Source organism: Mesocricetus auratus, unplaced genomic scaffold (assembly GCF_017639785.1).
Source record: "Mesocricetus auratus isolate SY011 unplaced genomic scaffold, BCM_Maur_2.0 Super-Scaffold_100020, whole genome shotgun sequence".
NCBI classification, from domain to species: domain Eukaryota; kingdom Metazoa; phylum Chordata; class Mammalia; order Rodentia; family Cricetidae; genus Mesocricetus; species Mesocricetus auratus.
The window spans coordinates 26,120,680-26,142,073 of NW_024429201.1; the positions used below are offsets into that span (position 1 = coordinate 26,120,680).

General features: G+C 44.4%; 1 protein-coding gene across 3 annotated transcripts in view; it reads right to left on the minus strand.

The window, feature by feature from the left end:
• Window positions 1–21,394, minus strand: part of Serinc5 (serine incorporator 5) — an 88,761-nt gene that overhangs the window by 21,832 nt on the left and 45,535 nt on the right. For 2 of the 3 annotated variants that reach the window (XM_040728837.1, XM_040728839.1), the window contains 4 exons: window positions 9,820–9,998; window positions 9,322–9,404; window positions 7,500–7,593; window positions 1,426–1,661 (listed from right to left, as the gene is read on the minus strand). In XM_040728837.1, the coding sequence (XP_040584771.1) occupies window positions 1,426–1,661; window positions 7,500–7,593; window positions 9,322–9,404; window positions 9,820–9,998 (592 nt within the window). The remainder of the gene's footprint in view (window positions 1–1,425; window positions 1,662–7,499; window positions 7,594–9,321; window positions 9,405–9,819; window positions 9,999–21,394) is intronic. The other variant, XM_040728838.1, reaches the window with a different exon arrangement.

The following is a 21,394-nucleotide window of genomic DNA, read 5'->3' on the forward strand; positions in this document are numbered from 1 at the left end:
GAAGTGCCTTCACCTGATAAACCATTTCCCAGGCTCATCCCCCTGAAGCATGTAACATTAGTTCATAAATCACAAGATGAGAAGAAAATCAGCATCACTGTTTAGCTTAGTGAGATACAGACAAATCTCACAGAACATGTGCAGATGTACAAGGCCATTAGATAATCCGTGAAGCAAGCACTTAGCTGTGACAGACAGGAAACAACAACAAAACACTCTTGGCCATACTAAGTACAAGACCTAGTCCAGACTGCAAAGAAAAACTACGGGACATGGCATTCACTGGAACATTGCATTCACTGGGCAAGGAACTTTTAAAATTGTAATTATTTAAGTTACAGTTCAGAATTGGAATAATTTAGAGTAATTACAGAATCTAGTGGCATGGGCTCTCTCTTTGCTAAAATTTTCAACCACCTGTTTGCGTGAAAGGATTCAGGCTTCCTTCTGGTTAGAATTCCTTCTTAAATTACCATTATTCAATTATAATTATCAATAGAAGTATAGTAACAAGCTCTTTGAAATAAGACATCCTTAGAACTAATGGCATTAAATAAAATGTTATGCCTGTTTCAGAAGGTAGGATTGAATCCAAAGGAAATTTTAGTCAGCTTACCAATAGTTTGTTTTACGAAATTCTTTACTGATCAGTTGCAGAGATTGGGAGAATAATCATTTGCTTCAATTTCTGTAATGCAGTTGAAAACTTAGTACAGATACTAAAATCATTTGCTAATCCTTAGCTACTTCCTTTTTCCGTGAAGGGATTGAGTCTCACGTAGCCTGGGCTGGCCTCAGACACCTCTGTGCCATCAAGTCTGGCTTTAAATTTCTGATTTTCTCATTTCCATCTCCTAAGTACTATGATTACAGGCATGCGTAAACATGTCTGGCTTTTCGAACCCACTGTTTTGGAAAGGATTCAAAGGGGTTATACATTTATTATCCACATGTCATTTTCCTACCCAGAAGTCGGAATGGTATGTGCAACTTAATCACCTATAGAGTAAGGTTCCTCAAGAAACACCAGACTGGGTACATCTTTTTAACTCTGAAGGCAGCATGGCTTCCTCACACAAGCTTACAGTATCAGAGGTAGTTTATTGATGACAAACCACACCTCTGCTTTCTATGGTACTTTCAACCCTCACTGTTTCTTCTGTGGCTCTGAAACCACCTGAACAAGGCCAAGCTCACAAAGACTAAGCACATTCCCATATAAAGGCCCCCTATAAACACTGTCTATCTTCCCATGTATTGGCTTAAGTTCAGATCTTTCTGGACACAAAGTAAACCTGGCTATCACCTCCAAATAAGCATGGAATATGAAGAGGAGACTTGAGTCCCCATCCACAGGAAGTTAAAGAATGACTTGAGCTTTCAAATAGCCACTGTGTTTGTCCAAAATGACAAAGAAAAACATACGGGAAAGGAGAAAGCGATGCTTACGGCTCTGGACACAGGGTGAGATGGCCGCCAGAGAGATGAGCAGGCACAGGCCACCATGCACTCCCAGCAGGATCTTGTTGTCCGTGCAGCCATCGTTCTGTGTGTAAAATACTGCCATCAGAACCAAGCCTCCGACAGCAATAGAGTACATGATGAGCGTCGCCAGGGACAGGAAGGCGTACCACAGCTTGTTACTGTCAGTGCCTGCATTCCTGTTTCTCCGGGAAGGGAGGTGGAGGAGAGAGAGAGAACAAGTCAGTGAAGGCCTCCAGTCTCTGGAGCTTTCTAGTCCTCAGATACTGGCTGGCAGGGACAGGCCCCCTCAGGAACACTGGCACCAGGATCAGAAGACACCTTGAGCAACGATGACACTCGACCTCAGCTAGAAAGTCTCAGTTATGCACACTGCTGACTTAGGCTTAGAACCATCTCTAAACACGTGCTTCTTCTCCTGCCCCAAGTGTGTTCCCCTCCTGAAATGAGCGTCCACCAGCTCCACCCTGGGCTCCTCCACACTAACGCTAACAGCGCTGGGGAAGGTAGTGGCAGCACTGAGGCATAAGCAGAAAGGGTAATTCAGTGGGGGTGGCTTGGCACTTCTTCTGTGAGTGCAGAGCCTGGCGTTGCCATGATCTCTCATGCATTCCAAGTGCCGCCAGCAGCCCCTCTGAAGCCACCTTCTCTTGGAGGAGAAACAACCAGTTCCACTCACGGAAGCCTGGCCACCCTCAGTTGTTTCTGAGTACTGAAAGGGGCCTGCACCAGGACCACCTCTCCAAAATACTATGAGGAAATATTAAGGGAGAAACATTACAGTAAATAAAATCAGGGAAAGAGGGGCTAGAGAGATGGCTTGATGGTTAAGAGTACTTATTGCTCTTGCAGATGACACGAGTTCAATTCCTAGCACCCACATCAGGCAGCTCACGACCACCTGTAACTCCACCTCCAGGGAACCTGAAGCTTCTGGAGGTGCCTGCACTCTCATGCACATTTGCCCACATAGACATGCCCATGTGTGCATGACTTAATAAATCTTTAAAGTCAGGAAAGAAAAGCTTCACTGGGGGCTGGGTGATATCAGTCAGGGAAGCACTTGCCTTATAAGCATACTTTAAAAGGCTAGGCATAGTGGCATGTACTTCTAACACCAGCACTGGGGAGATGGAAACAGCTAGACTCCTGGTACTCCCTGGCCTTCCAGTCCAGCCTACTTGGAGTGTTCCAGACCAAAAGGTGGACAGCATCTGCAGAATGACAGCTCATGCTGTCCTCTGGCTTCCACATGCATGCTCAAATGTGTTCACCCCTGTAAACATGAATAGGCACACACATATGCACACAGAAGAAGGGAAGGGGAGGGGAGGAGAGGGGACGGGAGGGGAGGGGAGGGGAGGGAAAGCAGGGAGAAAGGGAAGGTCTACTGGGATATACCATAAAGAATCTAAGAAGAGTCTGCTTTGCAGTTTTTACAGATATTAATGAAGGTCTGGGTAAGAGGTGTTCTGTGATTCTGTAGAGACTGTTCAGAACAATGAGGAGGTGTTACATATGCTAAGAAGAGAAGAGAGAGTAGAGGAAGATGGCTGACTGTCTTATGCCTCATGATCCAGCTGCTACTGGTGCCAGCAACTGTGCTCCCACAGTCATACTCCCCCATTCTTCAGAGAAAGCAGCGGCCTAATGTTTCCACAGAGCTGGAAAGTGTTTAAGCAACACAGCTAAAACGCTTTCACAACGGGAAGGGTCACTCTCAACAGAGACAGAGAAAACAGGAAGGAAGGCTGAAGCGATTATGACCATCATATTCCTGACACTAAGCCAGGCACTGATGACCTCAGGATTACCCCACATGAAAGTCACACAAAGAAAATGAGAGACAATAAGACACTGGCGACAAAGTGAAGCACACACCGAAGGGTGAACTCTGCCTGGTGGGAGGGGCGGGGCCAGCGTGCTCCTCCTCTGGTCTGTGGACTGTTGCTAGCATGTGAGGGATTTCTGTTCCATGGTAGTCCAGGTTAAGTATTCGGCCCTAGCTCTCCTGACTCCAGACTCTTCTTCCTTCACACATCATGCTGACTCCGTGTTCACTTCCGCTCCTCTCACCTCAGAAAGTGGCAACCGCACTCATTGTTGGGAGAAAGAGAAAACACAGGACCACGGGCACGTCCCTCACCTCCACACCCTCACCTCACTTCCAGAGCCCCCCGCACTTGCCCTGTCCAGACCACACCAGAATCCCACCACCTTTGCACCCTGGCTCTGAGCTCCCCACCTCAGCGCTAGCCCGCCTCACGCCAGCCTCCTTAGCATGCTCTATGGCCCTCTCTGATATTTTGTTTTTTAAGTTAAGAATGATTCAGCTACATTCTTCTCTTCAGAAGTCTTCTACTCTGCCAACATTTCATTTAAAAACCAAAGTCGTAAGTCTGGAAAGGCAGCACAGTGGTGAAGTACTAGCCTAGCAGATGCAATGCCCCAGGTAAGAAACAACGTAAAAAAGCCTTAAGCAGCCCTCAAAGGCACTATGATCTGGCATGGGGCCATCTCTGATAACATCTTCCCTACTCTTCCCACGCCATTGGGCCCCCCACACAGATGTCCCTCTGTTCCTTACACAAGCCCCGCAAGCTCAGGTCTGAGCAGGGTCCTCCCAAGGGACAGCCTGCTTTCCTGCACCCTGTATGGTGTAGTTTGCATGCACGAGCCCTTTATATAACTGCACGATTCTGTGTTGAGTATCTACTCCCCCACTATAACACTATCTGCTTTGCAGAGCAGGCGAGGGCTGTTCCTGCCTTGCTGCTACCGTGCCTGGGAGGCGTGAGGCTCTCACTGAGAATGCTGGAAAGAAATGACACAAGATGGCAAGGTGAGCAAAGAGGCTGTCGCTGTGTTGCTCCAGCCTCACCTGTGCTCCTGGTAGAGTCTTGCTAGAGGCCAACCCAGTCAGAACTGTGACTAATCACCTTTCCAGTCCCCGTGCTCAGGGCAGTGTTTTCTGGAGCACAACAGTTCAAAAAGATACTGCTGACCACATGCTGAGTAAGAAGCCCCAGGACAGAGAACAGAGGAGTACCAGATGATTGGCAGAGTCCACACACACGGCAAGAGGGCCAGTCTGGAAAGGCTGGCTGGGCACAGGCTCAGTGAGAGGGAGGACCAAACTGAACCCAACAAGGCAAATTTAAAATCTCAAATGTTTTCACCATCAACTCTCATTAGTAACACCTGAATATACCAGCTACCGTCTGTTACTTATTCAGTTATTTACTTATGGAGGCTGTGGCACATGTGTGGGGGTCAGAGGGCAATTTATGAAAGTTCTCTCCTTCTGCCACATAGGCCCTGGGGATTAAACTCAGGTCACCAGGCTCAGTGGCAAGTGCCTTTACCAAGTAAGCCAGCCAGCCAGCACCTGTACCTTCCATTATTTCAACTGTAATATAGAATTAACCTTTCAAATTGTGAATATGACCTAGATAGTAAAAAATAAAACAAAACCACAACTATTAAACATCCAATCCAATCAACCACACCATTTTATAGTACAAAATCAGGTGCCAGAGATTCCAACAAATATTCCTCAAAGTGACATTCCAGAATGGGGAGGGACAATAGATCTGTGTTCAGCTAGTTTGCAGGTCCATGTCATGTCTACTTTGTGGCTTTGAGGATCTTCTCTTTTGATATATTTATAAATGAAATAAAAGAGAAAGAAAAAGTGCCATCTAATAAGTTGTTCCTCTAAAGTCAGTCATCACATTTTCTGTGTTAGCTCTGAATCAAGTCTATTTAAGTCAAAGCAAAACAGAAAAGGGGGGGGCATAAAAGTTAAAAGAAAAAAAAACAATTTTAGTGAGTTCCCCAGCTTAGTATTAATTTTAGGCTGACGAATCATCTGTAGGTATGTTAATTTTTGTTGGGATTCTAGCCTCAAAGCAACATTGTCTGCAAATGCCTGTTTTTTTATGATTTGCTTTTGTGTGTGTATACATCTGTATAAATATATTCCACATGTGCAGTGTCCAAGGAGTCTAAAGGTGAGTGTAGCCCCCCTAAAACTGACGGTACAGGGGGGTACCAGCATTTGCAAGCCACCCTACATGGGTACTGGAACTGAGCTCAGGGTCCCTGGAAGAGCAGTGAGTGTTCCTAACTGCTGAACCACCAGAGCTCTCTTGAGTAGTTTCTAGAAAGTTTTCAAAGTGACCAAACTCTTCCAAGGGGAGCATTAAACTTTGGCATTAATAATCAGTCCCAGAAGAACTGGCTCACGAATCTGTTAAAGCACTCAAGGAGAGGCAGAAGCACAGATGTGCCCAGGGGAACATGCTGTGTGTGCACAAGTCAGGACTCAGTGTTCAACACACTAATATCTCAGCATACAGTACACACATGTAATAGACCTCCAGAACTTTTAGAGGAAACCTTGATTTTTGTCCAATACATAAGCCAGTATGCAACAATATTATTTAAAGTGCATTTCTAACTTGTTATGGGTACTTCTGTACAAAGAACACAGCACCCCTTTGCTGATCTTTAAGAAAACTCTACTGCCTCAAAATATGATCTAGAAGAGATGACAGCACAGATTACTAAAATTTAAGTGACTCAAAATGTGGACAGCATGCAGTAACTCTTACAATGGCACAAGTCAACCTGAAAATCTGAAATTGAAGAGTCAAGACTTTACAAAACATCAGAATAGACCAGTAAGGCTTCTGTGTGACCAGTCAGTATGGTTAATGGTTAGTGTGTGTGTGTGTGTGTGTGTGTGTGTGTGTGTGTGTGTGTGTGTGTGTGTCCCCTTCTCAAGAAGGAGTCCATTCCCCTGGAACTGTAGTCACAGGTGGCTATGAGTCACCTGATATGGGTGCTGGGAACCAAGCTTAGATCCTCCAGAAGAGCAGCAAGTGCTCTTAGCCACTGAGCCATCTCTCCAGCCCCAACATGTAAAATCTGGCCCTACTTGGCTGTACTAATCTAATATTCAAAGATGGCTGGCACTACATTAGTTCTTCACTGATGCACTCCACACGCACACAGGGGCCACATCATCACATGATGTTTGAGAAACAAAAGCAGAACAATGTCCAAGTTGAAGAGTATGTTCAAACCAGAAAGCATTAAGAAAGTCTGGACAACGCGCTTTGTCTTAATCAACATAAAAATAAAATGCATACCCACGTGTCACTGGCTTTTTGTTGTTGTTATTTTGTTTTTTGTTGTTTCGCCAAAACTCAGTATTTAAAAAATGCCTAGAAAAATCTATAAAAGAGCAGTCATAGTTCATATACGCATAGGATCCTAGTACTCAGGAGGCAGAGGCAGGAGGATCATGAACTGACAACCAGCCTGACCTGCAGAGACAGACAGACATAAAGCAATAGCTTTATTTGGTATAAGAAAGAATTATTTTAAAAGAAAAGATCTCCAACAACACCAAAACAGACAAAAACCAGAGCAACGGAGCACTCTGTGCAGAAACACAGACAAGGACAGGGCCTTTGTCTGCTTGTCGCTTCCTCAGTGTAGCTCAACAAGAAAGAACTAGCTATTAATAGGCATTTCCCCTGTGGTCCGGGATGTGAGTTTTGTTTCCAAGGTACTAAAGAGTCTATCATTTTACAGGCAAGACAGCTTCCTACAGCAGGACAGCACGTTTTCCCAACAAAGGGATGTTGTGTGTCTTGGAAAGTGGAGACAAAACATTTTCTTGAAGAAGAGAACTATTTCATTTTAGTCTTCACAGAGGAAGGAATCTCATGCCCAAAGCATTTGTGGCTTCTGTGCTTGTTCTGCTTCTTAAACTTGTAAGTGGGGGCCTAGATGAAGCATACTCAAGTTACAGAAACACAGGGCCTACACAGTCAGTCACAAAAGGCACAAGCAAGACAGGAAGGTAGAGAGGACAAAAAGCATAGAAGAGAAAAAGAAGAGAAAATGGAGAGATCCAAATGGACTGGAACCAGGGTGGAGCCTTTCTCAGTGGTAGGTACTTGATTTGTCTAGGTGAGTGACAGCTTTCCACAAAAACTACATACCAGTTCTTGTTCCATTTATGTGCAAACTCAACGATCAGGAGCAGCTGGATACCGATGAAAATGAAACTCCCCACCACTCCCACATAGCGCCAGGCTGCAAAAGAGCACACCGCCCAAAGGACAGGAAGGTGAGCACTGGATGCGCTTAACTCGAGAGAAAATAAACTTTTGGTTCATGTTCATTATACCTCTAATACGTTCAGTCCCGCACAACCACACAAGGTAGGTAGTACCCTCATCCTGACTTGTCAAACACGGGAGAAGAACTGGGAGTCTGAGGGAGTTGACGGAATCTAGAGTCACTAGAGAAATGGGCCTCTAGGCACACCTGGAGGGGTCATCTATGCTAATTGAGACTGCCTAGCCGTCTTAACTGTCAGGACCATTCTAGATGTAAACTGGAGAAAGCCACCTGAGCACATGAGCAGGCATTTTCTGCTCTTCCTCACAGGTTTGTGACCAGCTACTTGAAACGCTTCTTGAGCATCCTTTCTCCTTTACTTTGCTGTCTGGGTATTTTATCACAGTCTCTCGTATATAAAGGGCATGGCTGGGACTTGGACATCAGCTGGAGCATCCAAGCTGAACCTCATGCTGAGCTGACAGCTGTCTCAATAGATGCAGGAGTTCACAAAGTCCACAGTGGCCCCTGATTCACAAGCAAGAAGAAATACTGCTGGGAAATATTTAAATGAGCTTAAATCTCATTGGGCAATGAGTCTTGACTATCCAGTATGGAAATGAGGTGACAAGAGCTCACACCTATTTTGGGCTCTGTATATAGTGACTATAATGTCAGATGAACCATGCCATGTAGGTTGCCATGTGGGTCTATAAAAAGATTGAGCTAGAGCTGGCCTGAGGACTTTAGATCAACTCTCACTCTAGATTCCTATCTCCAATATGCTAAAATATACATAAAAGTTATCTCTGTGGAGAATAAAAACTAGTTAACAATGTTATAGCTAGAAGGACAACTTAGATACACCATTTTAAAAAGCCTATGAAAAACTGACACCAGTGTTACACCAGTTACACATATAGTTACACCAGTTACACATATAGTTACACCATATAGTTTACATCCCTAAAGGTGCAGCTGGACCCTAATATCTAGGACATCGAAGGAAGTATGGCTGGTGCCTATGAACTGCCATCTTCATTCAGAAAGTGAATCAATTGGGGTTGAATGAAGTGTTTGATTCACTGTAATTTAGATTTCATCCCATTCTTACCTGTTCCTTCCCTGGGAAGAGGTCCTATACTAAATACAGATAAAGAGTATAACTTCATGTTTCCTAACTTCACAGTTAGGAAAGTGTGTTTACAAAGTTTAGTGTGTTTAGAAAGAGACTGGAGAATGCCTTCCTTGTCCAATTCTCACAGCTATCAACTGTTTCACCCTGCCAGTCCTGTGTGGTTCTCAGAGACAACAAGGCCCCACATGGCATTCTAACAGGTCAGGTCTGTTTTCAAGTAAATATTAGAGACCTGCTTTATGCTCCAGGCCAATATGTTTATCATTCCAATTCCTTAGCCAACAGAGGCTTCTCACAGGCTGCCTACAAGTCGAGTAGGAGAAACAGGAGACAGGGGTGTGTAGGCAGGTAAAGCTGCCTTAAAAACCTCCTGTACATTGCTGGAACCAAAGCCAGGGTATTGCACTTGCTGGACAAGCACACAACCACTGAGCACCTAGACTTTCTTTAACACATAAAAGAATCAGTGGTTCAAAATATCAAAGGCACCGGGACACACTTTTGAAGAATTTTACAATGTGCAAAAACAAAATAACCGGGTACCCAGAAAACCCCATCTGTACCATTCAGGAAGGTCTCCTGATCTGGAATGAAGAATGCTCCCGAGCACATGGCCCCCAACAGCAGAAACTTAAAGAACCAGAAGCTGGGAAGAGAAAAGAGGAAGTACATTTAAATGATATTCAAGTTGGACAAAAGATCTCTCAGAAGGTAGCATGCCAGCCCGTGTTCCTGTCATTGGTAGTCTTCTCTTCAAACCAAGAGGAAATGATGAAGTAACTACAGAATGCCTTCTCCCATGATTAGGCACACTTGGCATGGCTCTGGCTGTACAAAATACTATTTCAGGGCAGGGTGGAAATGACTTGAAACAATAAACTCTCTGTGTATACTGAATCTGTCATCACAACACCAGGCATTACAAAAACACTGTCGCTCTTCAACTACCAGTGACATGCAACCCATCTTCCTCAAACCAGGGTCAAAACTGTAACCAGCAGATGGTTAGGGTTGGTGGGCAGAGGGGTCCTGGAACACCCTTGGGAGGACAGAAGACTTACCCATTGTGGATGTAGGCCCGGCACCCTTTGCTGTTGTTGACCTTTAAGGTCAGCAGGCAAAACACAAAGAAGAAACAAGCCATTCCAAAGCAGACTCGATACACCGCAGAATACCCCACCAGGTTCTCACAGGTGTTACCAGCTTTAATGCCTTTACAGAAATCTTCAAAAAAAGGAATCTGGGGGAGAAGGAGATACAAAAGCTGCCTGTTAGAACTGGACTGGAGGGAACCATCTATGAGTGCTTGTTCATCCTTAAGTCAAAACCCATGGTAAAAATAGCTATGTGCACAACAAAACTAAGACTGAACAAAAAACTTCACATCCTCTAAATACTTTATAGCTAGAGAGAGGCTCAGCAGCTAAGAGCATTTTCTGCTCCTCCAGAGGACACAGTTCAATTCCCAGCACCCACATGGTGGCTCTCGAGCTCTGGGATTCCAGTTCCAGTGGGTTGCTTTCCTCTGACCTCCAAAGGCACCAGGTACACATATAGTGCACACATACACTTACAGGCAAAACACCCTACACCAGTTACACCAGGTACACATATAGTTACACCAGTTACACCAGGTACACATATAGTTACACCAGTTACACCAGGTACACATATAGTGCACACATACACTTACAGGCAAAACACCCTACACCAGTTACATATAGTTACACCAGTTACACATATAGTTACACCAGGTACACATATAGTGCACACATACACTTACAGGCAAAACACTCTACACCAGTTACACCAGTTACACATATAGTTACACCAGTTACACATATAGTTACACCAGTTACACATATAGTTACACCAGTTACACCAGGTACACATATATGTGGGGACACTGGACCTTGAGCAGAAACCCACTTCCCCTTCGGCCTGGGATCAGGCAGCTGTGTAATGTTTACTGAAAACAATTCAGTGCTATAAAGCTCTTGATAGGGCTCAGATAAGGGCTCGCTCACTGAGATACCATGACTTTCACACCCCCTACGGCTAGATGCCTCTTCCTGTTCCCCTGCTGTGCCCCCCCCCCATTCTGGGGCCGGGAGATTAAACCACCAGCCAGGAGGGTGAGAAGTCTGGAAAGAATTGTATGTAGATGGATGGCAGAAGTCCTTAAAAAGGGGAAGTGTTTTTTTCTTGAGGAGACTTCTCTCTCCTAAGCGGACTTGAGTTCTCCTCCTAAACTGATTGGGGAAGCATAAAGTTTTCTTAAAGCAACCGACCAGTCTCTGTGTCATCTATCCCGACCACCTCGCTACATTCTCGGATGCAGGCTGCACAGCAGGTGCGACACATAGTTACACCAGTTACACCAGGTACACATATAGTTACACCAGGTACACCAGGTACACATATAGTTACACCAGTTACACACATAGTTACACCAGTTACACCAGGTACACATATAGTTACACCAGTTACACCAGGTACACATATAGTTACACCAGTTATACCAGGTACACATATAGTTATACCAGTTACACCAGGTACACATATAGTTACACCAGTTACACCAGGTACACATATAGTTACACCAGGTACACATATAGTTACACCAGGTATACATATAGTGCACACATACACTTACAGGCAAAACACCCTACACCAGTTACACCAGGTACACATATAGTGCACACATACACTTACAGGCAAAACACTCTACACCAGTTACACCAGGTAAACATATAGTTACACCAGTTACACCAGGTACACATATAGTGCACACATACCCTACACATAAAATCGAAAATATTTTTAACATGTAAGGACTTTTTCTTAATTTTCTTTAAACCCCCTTTCAAAGACACAGTACCTCTAAAAGCTCTGTTCAATCTTTATTTACTCCAGTGATTTTCAATATCCATTGCAGTTATGCGGTATAGGTGTGTACTTGAAATACACAATATATAACATAAAAAGTGGTAAACTGCCTACATAATCACTCCTTAGTTGATGAGGGACTTTTATTCATTTACAAATAGAAATGTATGTATACACATCTATACAACACATATATACAGATACACACACCTATACACATTCAGGTAGTACTATACACATTATATATTCACAATGTTTTTTGTTTTTGAAGATTCAGGGCTGTGGATTTGGCTCAATTGGTAGAGCATGCATGAAGCCCAGGGCTCAATCCTAAACATCACATAAAAAAACCAGGTATGGTGATATACACCTACAATGCCAGCACTCAGGAGGCACATCTCTCCAGTCCCAGAAACACAAAGAGAGAGATAGAGAGACACCTATAATGACAGTACTCAGGAAGCACATCTCTCCAGTCCCAGAAACACAGAGAGAGAGACACCTATAATGCCAGCAGTACTCAGGAGGCACATCTCTCCAGTCCCAGAGACACAGAGAGAGATATAGCGAGACACCTATAATGACAGTACTCAGGAAGCACATCTCTCCAGTCCCCAGAAACACACACACAGAGAGAGAGAGAGAGAGAGAGAGAGAGAGAGAGAGAGAGAGAGAGAGAGAGAGAGAGAGAGAGAGAGCTATAATGACAGTACTCAGGAGGCACATCTCTCCAGTCCCAGAGCGGGAGGCAGGCAGGGGAGATAGAATCTTCCTTGAATGTGCTGCTGTTTGGGTAGAAGGGAAGTATGGCCAAGAAGGTCCAAGCACAGGGACAAAGACAGTGCAACTTGGACTTTCTTCACAAACATAATCTGAGGCACTGGAGAGCATCCTTCTGAGCCACCCCAATGTGCACACCTTGTCACCGCTTCAGAGTAGTGATGAAAAGTGAACAAAGACATTGGAAGCACCCACATGAGGAAATGAGGGAAGCCATGTGAGTGTTTTCTGAAGTCAGCTGGTTGTCATGAGTGAGATCTGTATTAGAATCTCCACATGGTGAAGCAATGATGAGCTGGTGAGTCTTCACCATCATCTTGAGCAGGCTGAGAGACTCCCAGGGGAGCAGTGAAGAACTCTAGGTGGCTGGGTTGGTGTTTCCATGACCGTGAGCTCATGACAACTCTGATGTAACGGATAATACGATGGTGATGAAAAGTAGGAGATAGAGCATAGCTGGGAAAAGGAGGTAGCTGGGTGATGTATTTTGTTTTATTTATCTTTGAGGGTTTCACACATTTTAATCATATTCTTTCCATTTCTCTAACTTTTCCCACATCCATGCCCCCTCTCTTACCCACTCAATTACATGTTATCTCTTCTCTTAAAACAAAACAAATCAAAACCAAAACACATCCAGTCCAATTTGTGTTGCCAACTATTCCTGAGAAAGAGCCTGTCTTGGAGTACAGTTGATACAGTGTGACTCCATTGAAGAAAGATGATTTTTTTTTTCCTCTCCCAGCATCTATGTTGCAAATAGCTTCCTGGCTAGATGTGGAACTTTGTCCTAACTTGCCTCCCTCTCCATGCTGGAGTTTTGTCTGAATTAATTTTGTGTGGATCTTGTACACGCTGTCAGTCTGTGAGTTCATATAATGCATCAGTCTTGATATATCTGGAAAACGTCATTTTGTGGAGTTGTCCGGAAAATGTCATTTTGTGGAGTTGTCCGCCACCTCTGGCCCTTTACAATCTTTCCTCCTCCTTTCCTGGGCTGTATCTTGCCCTGACTTCTTCCTGTGTGTTCCTTTTTTCTACTTTCTGTGCCATGCAGAAAACAATCAGTCTCTCCACCACCACACATTCCCATAACAGGCCCAGAAATACTGAGCTACATGACCTCGAATCCTCAGAAACCATGAGCTAAAATTATTAATTCCTCTGTAAGCTGTATCTTTTAGGTACTTACTCGAGTAACAAGAAAAGTTCCTTAATATAAGTGGGGACCTGAAACAAAGTTACTCTTTCAGAGTTTCAACTTGCCAAAAGGAAGTCACTCTATATGAATAGTACTGGTGACAAGGACTTATGCTTTAAATCAGTAAAAATTATTTACAAAGAAGAAACTTGACAAGCTCACTTATTAGACAGATACGCCTTTTGACAACCATGTTTATCTTGTGCACTGGTGTTTGCCTGCATGTGCATCTGGGTGCCACATGTGTGCAGTGCCAGCAGAGTATCAGAAACCATGGATCCGGACGAGCATCAGCTGCCCTGAGTGACGGAACTGACCTCTGGTCTCTGTAAGAGCCACAAAGTTCTTAACTGCTAAACCCCTGTCCCAGCCTACATGATTTGCTTGTCCAGCACACCCACAGTTGTATTCCCTTGTTTCCTCTTTCACTCCCTTCCTCTTTTTATTTTCTTAAGGCAGGATCTCACCCTGCAGCCCAGGTGAACCTTAGACTAACAGAAACCCACCTGCCGCAGCCTCCTAAACGCCAGATTACAAAACTTGTCTTTTCCCTCTGAGTGCACAACCTACTGACCCCCATGCACACCACAATACATGCACACTGGCATGTTCCAACTACACCAGCGCTTCTTGTGCCTTTACTCCCACCCTTTCCTGCCTTTACTCTCCCCCTGAACACGGGCACACAAGACTTCTCTGCCGCTATTCCCAATAAATCCCTGCCTTGTTTACTCCAGTCAAAGCTCTGCTGTGGCCACAGACCCTGAGGCACATAAAGGAGGAGTATGTGGCACTGCCACTGTGATCCAAACTAAAAGTGGGCAAATAAACTCTGCTCTAAATACTGACCAAGCCCCCTTTATGCTCTGTGGGTGACTTAGCGCATTTAGCCTTCAATAAGTGGTGAGTATTTTTAGGCAATAACCTCCAAGTTGAACAAGATTTTAACAAGAGGAATTTGCTCTGATTAAATATTTGCTGTTCCAAACTCTATTCCAGTTTTGGGAAAAGAAAACATACATTACACACAGATTCCATACTCAAGGGTGTTACCTCTTAAGTCTGCTCTGGGCATCCAAGGACATCACACACCGAGTTTGTGTTCTGTGCAGGCCTCTGGGAACAAGGACTTTCCTCACATTCCATACAGAAATAAAACTCAAAGCCAAAACCGTCAAGTAAGAATAAATAGTTTACACGGAGTTTCAATTCTGACTTTGCTGCTCACCTGGGTAAGTATCACCTCCCCCACTGCCAAGTTCTCTCTATATAAACGGAAATAATCTCATAGTGTTGCCCAGAAAACTCCTCTGATTAATCCCTGTGAAAGGGTAACTACAGCCCCTTACCCAAGGAAGTCATTACACTCGGGCACTGTCTAAGATATAAAAGCTTTCTGGAGGAGTCAGGCACACTGCAAGGATCACTAATGGGTGTGTCTGATCTAAACAAGGTCAGAAGGACATTTGGAGCTCTATGCACTGTGACAAAGGATTTACTGCAGACCCATGCCAATAAGAAGAATGATGAATGTGTTCTTACACACACAGTGGCACTCCATTCTAGTCCTAGTATTTAAGAGGCTAATGCAGGAGTATCTACAGGTTAGAAGTCAGCCTGGGGAACCTACAAATATTTAAAAATAAAAACACCAGCCAGAGCTTGCCTCTCTTTGTATTAAGTACCTGGGTGTGCGTGCGTACGTGTGTGCGTGCGTGTTGTCCTTATGAAAAGCCAAAAGGAGTTGATTAAAAACCCATGATCTAGGCAGACTGACAGTATAGCTCACGCAAGTCCTCTGTTTATGACCAGTATCTGAAGGAGAAATAAGAGTAATTCCTGGTGAAGAACAGTGAGAGTAGGTCATGAAAGAGGCTGTTAGATGTGACATCATCTGTGAGTAAAACTATGGAACCTGGGAACTAACAGGCAGTCACAGAAGTGAATCACAGCAACAGCGGGGCAATGATCCATGTAATGACGGCTTGTCTCAGAGGTGCCTGTATCAAGAGGAAGTGTGAGTGATGGTTCCACAAGGGTGCTCCAGAAAGACAGCCTAGAGACAACGGACACATGGTACATACAGCCTGTGATTCTAGCAGTTGGGAAGCAGGGACAGGAGAAATGCCTCAAGTTCAAGACCAGCTTAGCCTATTTAGCACGTTCCAGGCAAGGCAAGAAAGGGGTGAGGATTTGGGGGTAGCCAGCATACCCATGGGAGTTGGTCAACTCTCCTGGGAGGATGGGGAGTAAAGAAGCAGAGAAAGGTCAGCCCTAAGCCTGGAGAAATCAACATTTGGGAGTGCTAAGAGCTTTGGTGACAAGTCTCTCTGAGCTAACCGAATCAGCTAAGATCCTCTTAAATGTGTAAACCATCATGAGAGAAACAACTGTGCATGGTCGTTCTCTGAGGAAATTTGAAAAGCTTAGTGAAATTAAAGTGTGTACAGGTGCTCTTTATCCCCTTCTACACAGTACATGACACACATGCAATACAGACAGGGTTTGATCACCCACTCATTCTCACCTACTATGTGCAAGTATTTTTTAGGTCATGGGAACACAAGCATCAAAGAAAATAGGTGTAAGCTCCCACTTCAAGGCTGGGGTATAGCTCAACCAGCAGACTACGGGCCCAGCATTCACAGGCCTTAGGTTTCATCAAAGTACTGCAGAATTCTCTGGCTAATTAATCAACTGAAATCCAGGCTAAAAGTGAGCTAGCCTTCTGGAGAAAGGCTGTGCAGACAGCCATGGCAATGTACATGTATTAAGCAGGCACGTGTTTTAGGTATACCTCAAGGATTCTCATCTGTTAATTTGAAGTATTTATGATTTTTTAAAACCTTAGTAAGACATGAGAATCAACTGTCTTCCAATACACTAAGAAACTGGTGACTCTGAAAGCCTGGATCACTTACTTCTTAAGCCCCTCCCAGAGAATCATGTACAGCAGACATTTGGGTTCTGCCTCCAGCATCTCTCCCTTCTTATCAGATTGGGATCCCCACATCCTCATTCTTCCATCCCTCACTACTCCTTCATCCCTAATGTGTTTGAAATGGATACATACAAATAATTCATCTTCCCCGTAAATTATTTCCATTTATTCCACGATTCCACATAGAGAAAAAGACACTGAGTCATACTTGCCTAAGGAGACACATGCTTCATGTAGCCCTTACCTCAACTTAAACCGAGCTCTGGTTGCCTAAGCAAAGTTCAGGACACTGAAGTTCGTGCCTCGGAGAAAAAGGAAAGTAACTGTATGTGACCCACATGGTGCTACTACGTTCTAAAGTTGGAGCCAGAAAAACTACAGCCCATAGGTCAGTCTCCCATTTATGTAAATAAAGTTTTACTAGAAGGGTCTATGCTCAGTTATTGGCATTGTTTGGGCCACTCTTATACTACAATGGAAGCCCAGAGTCTACAGTTTCCTATCAGACTTTAATTTGGAACAGTAAACTGCTGAAGTATGCATTCATATTTCAAAATCCAAGTGCAACTCACTCTACCTAGCCAAAGGAGCAGGTGCTCCTTTAACTTTGCTTAGGCAACCAGAGCTCGGTTTAAGTTGAGGTAAGGGCTGCATGAATGACTCAGTGTCTTTCTGTCTGTATGGAATCGTGGAATAAATGGAAATAATTTACAGGGAAGTGTGAGGTACACACAGATGTTTGGGTTATCCCAGCACAGCTCTTCAAGTCAACACCTTTCCCCTTAGGTCCTCTCCCTCACCAGAGCTGACTGAAACGGCCTTAGCAAATCAAACTGTAGAACCTCCTGCATTTGTTTTTAGCCAACAACAAGGATTTGTATTTATTCTCTGATAGAGGGGAGAATCTAGTAGAGATGCCCAATTCACAGAAGCCTTAAGCAGCATTATCAGAAACCCTCACATCTATTCCATGTGCTCCAGAGCCACAGCCTGCAAAACCAGAAATAAGCCACACTGATAAGGGCCGGTTTTAGAGGGTGTGCTGATGCAGAACTGTCTCACTGAACTGCACCCCTGTGGTTCCGGTTTCCTCAGTCAGAGGGAGCAAGCAGCTTAGGGTCCCTGCTGAGTCTCTCACCTCAGCTGTCTCTCAGACACCCCCGGGTGGAGCTCAGTGCAGTTCACACACTTCCACAAGTGTGCGCCAACCAGCCTACCACCATGGTCTCCTTCCGGACACACCTGCCACAAGCTTGACATCTTCCTGCTTCAGCCTCTCAAGTGCCGAGACTACAGGCAAGTGCCACAAAAGCCACTACTAAACTATTGCTGTCCCCACCTGAGGTTTAGTGCTCCACGACAACCATATGCTGGTTACACTTTATCCCCAGTACACCTCAGTTTTTGGTGCCTACACTTACATGAATGAGTAAATCAACAAAAGCAGCAGCAGATTTTAAGAAGGTTTTAAATAATGGAATCAGAAACTGGGCATTGTGGTGATTGTTTGTAATCCATACACTCCACAGGTTAATGGACAGAAGGATCACTTGAATTCAAAGATAACCTGGGCTACAAAGCAAGCTCCAGACTAGACTCCCCTCCCCTCTCTCCCTCTCTCCCTCCCTCCCTCCCCGCCCTCCCTCCCCCTCTCCTCCCCACCACACAGAACACAGAGTGGGCTCAGTAGCTGATGGTGCCTGCCTGTCATCATGGCAGCCAGCACCAGAGTGGCTGGGGCAGAGAGGTCTATGTTCTACACAGCAAATTCTGCTGTACTGTGCACAGAGTGCAGCCTGTTTCAAAACTCCAAAAGAATGTACTGAGACTACAGTTTACCCAAAGTAATATCCCTTATTATACTTTGTGAGGAACAGCAGAAGAGCATCAGACTTAGACTATACTTGTATAGCAGTACACACATATAATAGCAGCAAATCCTAGCACTTAGGGAGAGAGAAGTAAGGGAGATCAAGGTTATCCTCAGCTAAGTAGTGAGTTTGAGGCCAGAATGAGCTCCATGAGATCCTGTCTCAAAAAACACAAACAAAAACAATGGATGCCTAAAACTATGGGCAATTAAGCTGAGTAATATGCACACAATTCCTATGATAAAATGAAATAATAACAGCAAGACATTGTAGTAGTCAACACTACTCTTACACTTGGGAGCCATATAAAATAAGCGGTACTTGAGTTGGGTATAATGGCATATTGCTAAAATCCCAGCATTTGGGAAGCTAAGGCAAGGGACAAGTTTAAGGACAGCCTAGGACACTTAGAGGAAACCCTATCAGAGAGAGAGAGAGACAGAGAGACAGAGAGAGAGACAGAGACAGAGACGGAGGGAGGGAGGGAGGGAGGGAGGGAGGGGATGGGATGGGAGGCTAGCTACAGCTTATTGGTAGAGTAATTGCCCAGCATGTACAAGACCCTGGGTTCAATTCCCAGAACCAATAAACAACAAAAAAAGGATTGCTTGAACAAAAGTACTGATACCACAGTTTCAGATCTGATAACCAGGATGGCCACTGAGTGACAGTTGGTGATGTAAAGGGATAATTCATATCCTAAGCAGGATAGAGTGGGGCATAATTTAAAGGTTTGAATTATTTATTTCTGGAATTTTCCATTTAATATTCTTGGACTTTAGTTGACTTCAGATAATCAGCAGCACAGAGAACAAAGCTGGGGCTGGGGAGCTACTGCTCTCACAATGTTTATGCGCTTATCGCCACTCCCATCATTCCCATGCTACTTCATTTCACTCATTCTGCATTGTGGTGTCTGTTCCTTCTGGCTCCATTATATAACATGATGATCATCCTAACGGTAAGAGCTTGTCTATTCTTTCCATCTGGAAGTGTGTTGAAGTCATCATTTAATAGATGCTTCTGATAGTCAGTGGAAGAACTGAGAAAAAGCTCACATTCTCCTGTCATCATTCTCTTCCTCCAATAGCCAGGACAACCTTTAAAAAGATCCAGCTAACATCTGGTGCCTTCCAAAGAGTTCTGTGTAGACAAGGACAATGAGAATTGCCTATTGCTTTACGGCTCCTGGCAAGCTCACAGTTACTAGGCAAGAGTCAATCTGGGTCCTTGATTCAGAGTCTAACAAAAGTCTCTCAGCACAGTTCAAAGTACTGCCTCCTCAAGTACAAAACCATTTCCCAGCACCTCCACTATGTGGAGGGCAGGACCCAGCAGAGAGACGCCAAGGTTGAAAATTGCACTAACTGTTTGCTGCTGGTTTAGATGCCCTCAGGCTGAAGATAACATTGTTTTAAACCTGTGTCCCTACAGACCCCTACTGAGAAGGGATGGAACCCAGGGAAATGTAAGAGGTGGTGCCTCATTGCCAGCTCCCCTAACACTCAGCCCAGGGAAGCTATGATGGGTTTCTAGTGATCCACATGGACCAAGGTTCTACACAATTGACCAAAAGGCACACTGACATGGAATTCACTTGATGTTCAGGAAGAGAAGTTTTGAAAGCCATTTCATCTCAGCTGGGTTAATAACAAACTTGAAAATTCTCTAGAATCAAGGAACTGCTCTAGCAGTATTTCTCTTTATTTGATACTATTCTACCACAGAAAGAAAGAAAGAAAGAAAGAAAGAAAGAAGGAAGGAAGGAAGGAAGGAAGGAAGGAAGGAAGGAAGGAAGGAAGAGAAAGGCAGGCAGGCAGACTTCTGCCTGGGGCTTCGACCAGCAGCCTAGGTCCCAGTGCTCAGAACATCAACCAATAGAGACCAAACTCACAATTAGAGCCAGTCATTTAGCAGGAACCCCCACCATACTGAACCAAGGAAATCATGTGATGTTTTTGCAAAGTGAAATATTTTTCACCAGTGCTGTTTGCTTGCTTTAAAAAGACAGATACATGAAGCACGACCTGAGGGCAGGCAACACCAAATAAATACTCCTTTTGTGGCTACTCTGCTTTCCATTTCAGACCAACAGCCCTTCTTCCCTTCTTCGAGACCAGCTTTTGGTTGTAGGAAAGAAAGGAGGCAGTTGGGAGGTGACCCTTACAGGTCATCAGACACTTCTGCCACTGTGTCCAGAGAACATCCAGGAATCAAGGAAAGCTTTGCTTGCTAAACGGGTGTCACTGTCACAAGAAGGTACTAGACAGGCTACTTCTCCCTGTCCCTGTATTCACAGTGTTTAGGAGACAGAGGAAGCCAGGCTTGCTCTAGGCTAGGACTGCTGCTTCTGTGAGTTATCTGACCAACAAGCAAACCTAATGATGGGAGCAGAAAAATCCTGGTCAAGCAGCCAGGGACGCTGAATTTCAGTCTCTGCTGTAACTAGTGTTTTCAGTCTTGGACAAGACATTTCACTTCAAGGGCCATGTCATCGTAAAACAACCAGTTGGGTAAAATGACCCCTTAGGACTCTTCTGCTTTCCCAAACTCGTTATTCTTTTGCCAGTTGATTCAAACTACATTCTTTAAAAAGCAACACTGTTTCCTCTGTGTAACACTTAACAGGCCCCTGCTGTTTACCATCAATCACAGATGTGAGTTGTGTTCTATTTTTGTTCATTTCTTTAATTAGATACTTTAGTTCTTAGGATTCCTGAGACTAGCCCAGGAAGGTAAGATACAACACTGATAATCATGTCATTACAGTCCCTTAGTTCTCCAAGCTAAAGACAGGAAACAAAGTAGCTCATCTGCCAATGGACAGTCTTAAGTATAATGCATGGCACTGTCAACTGCAAGAACCACCAAAGTAGTGTAACATGTCATTCAAACTAACTAGACAACTACATGCTGTACTTAGGAAACCTCTTCAAAACCCAAGCAAAGAAGCC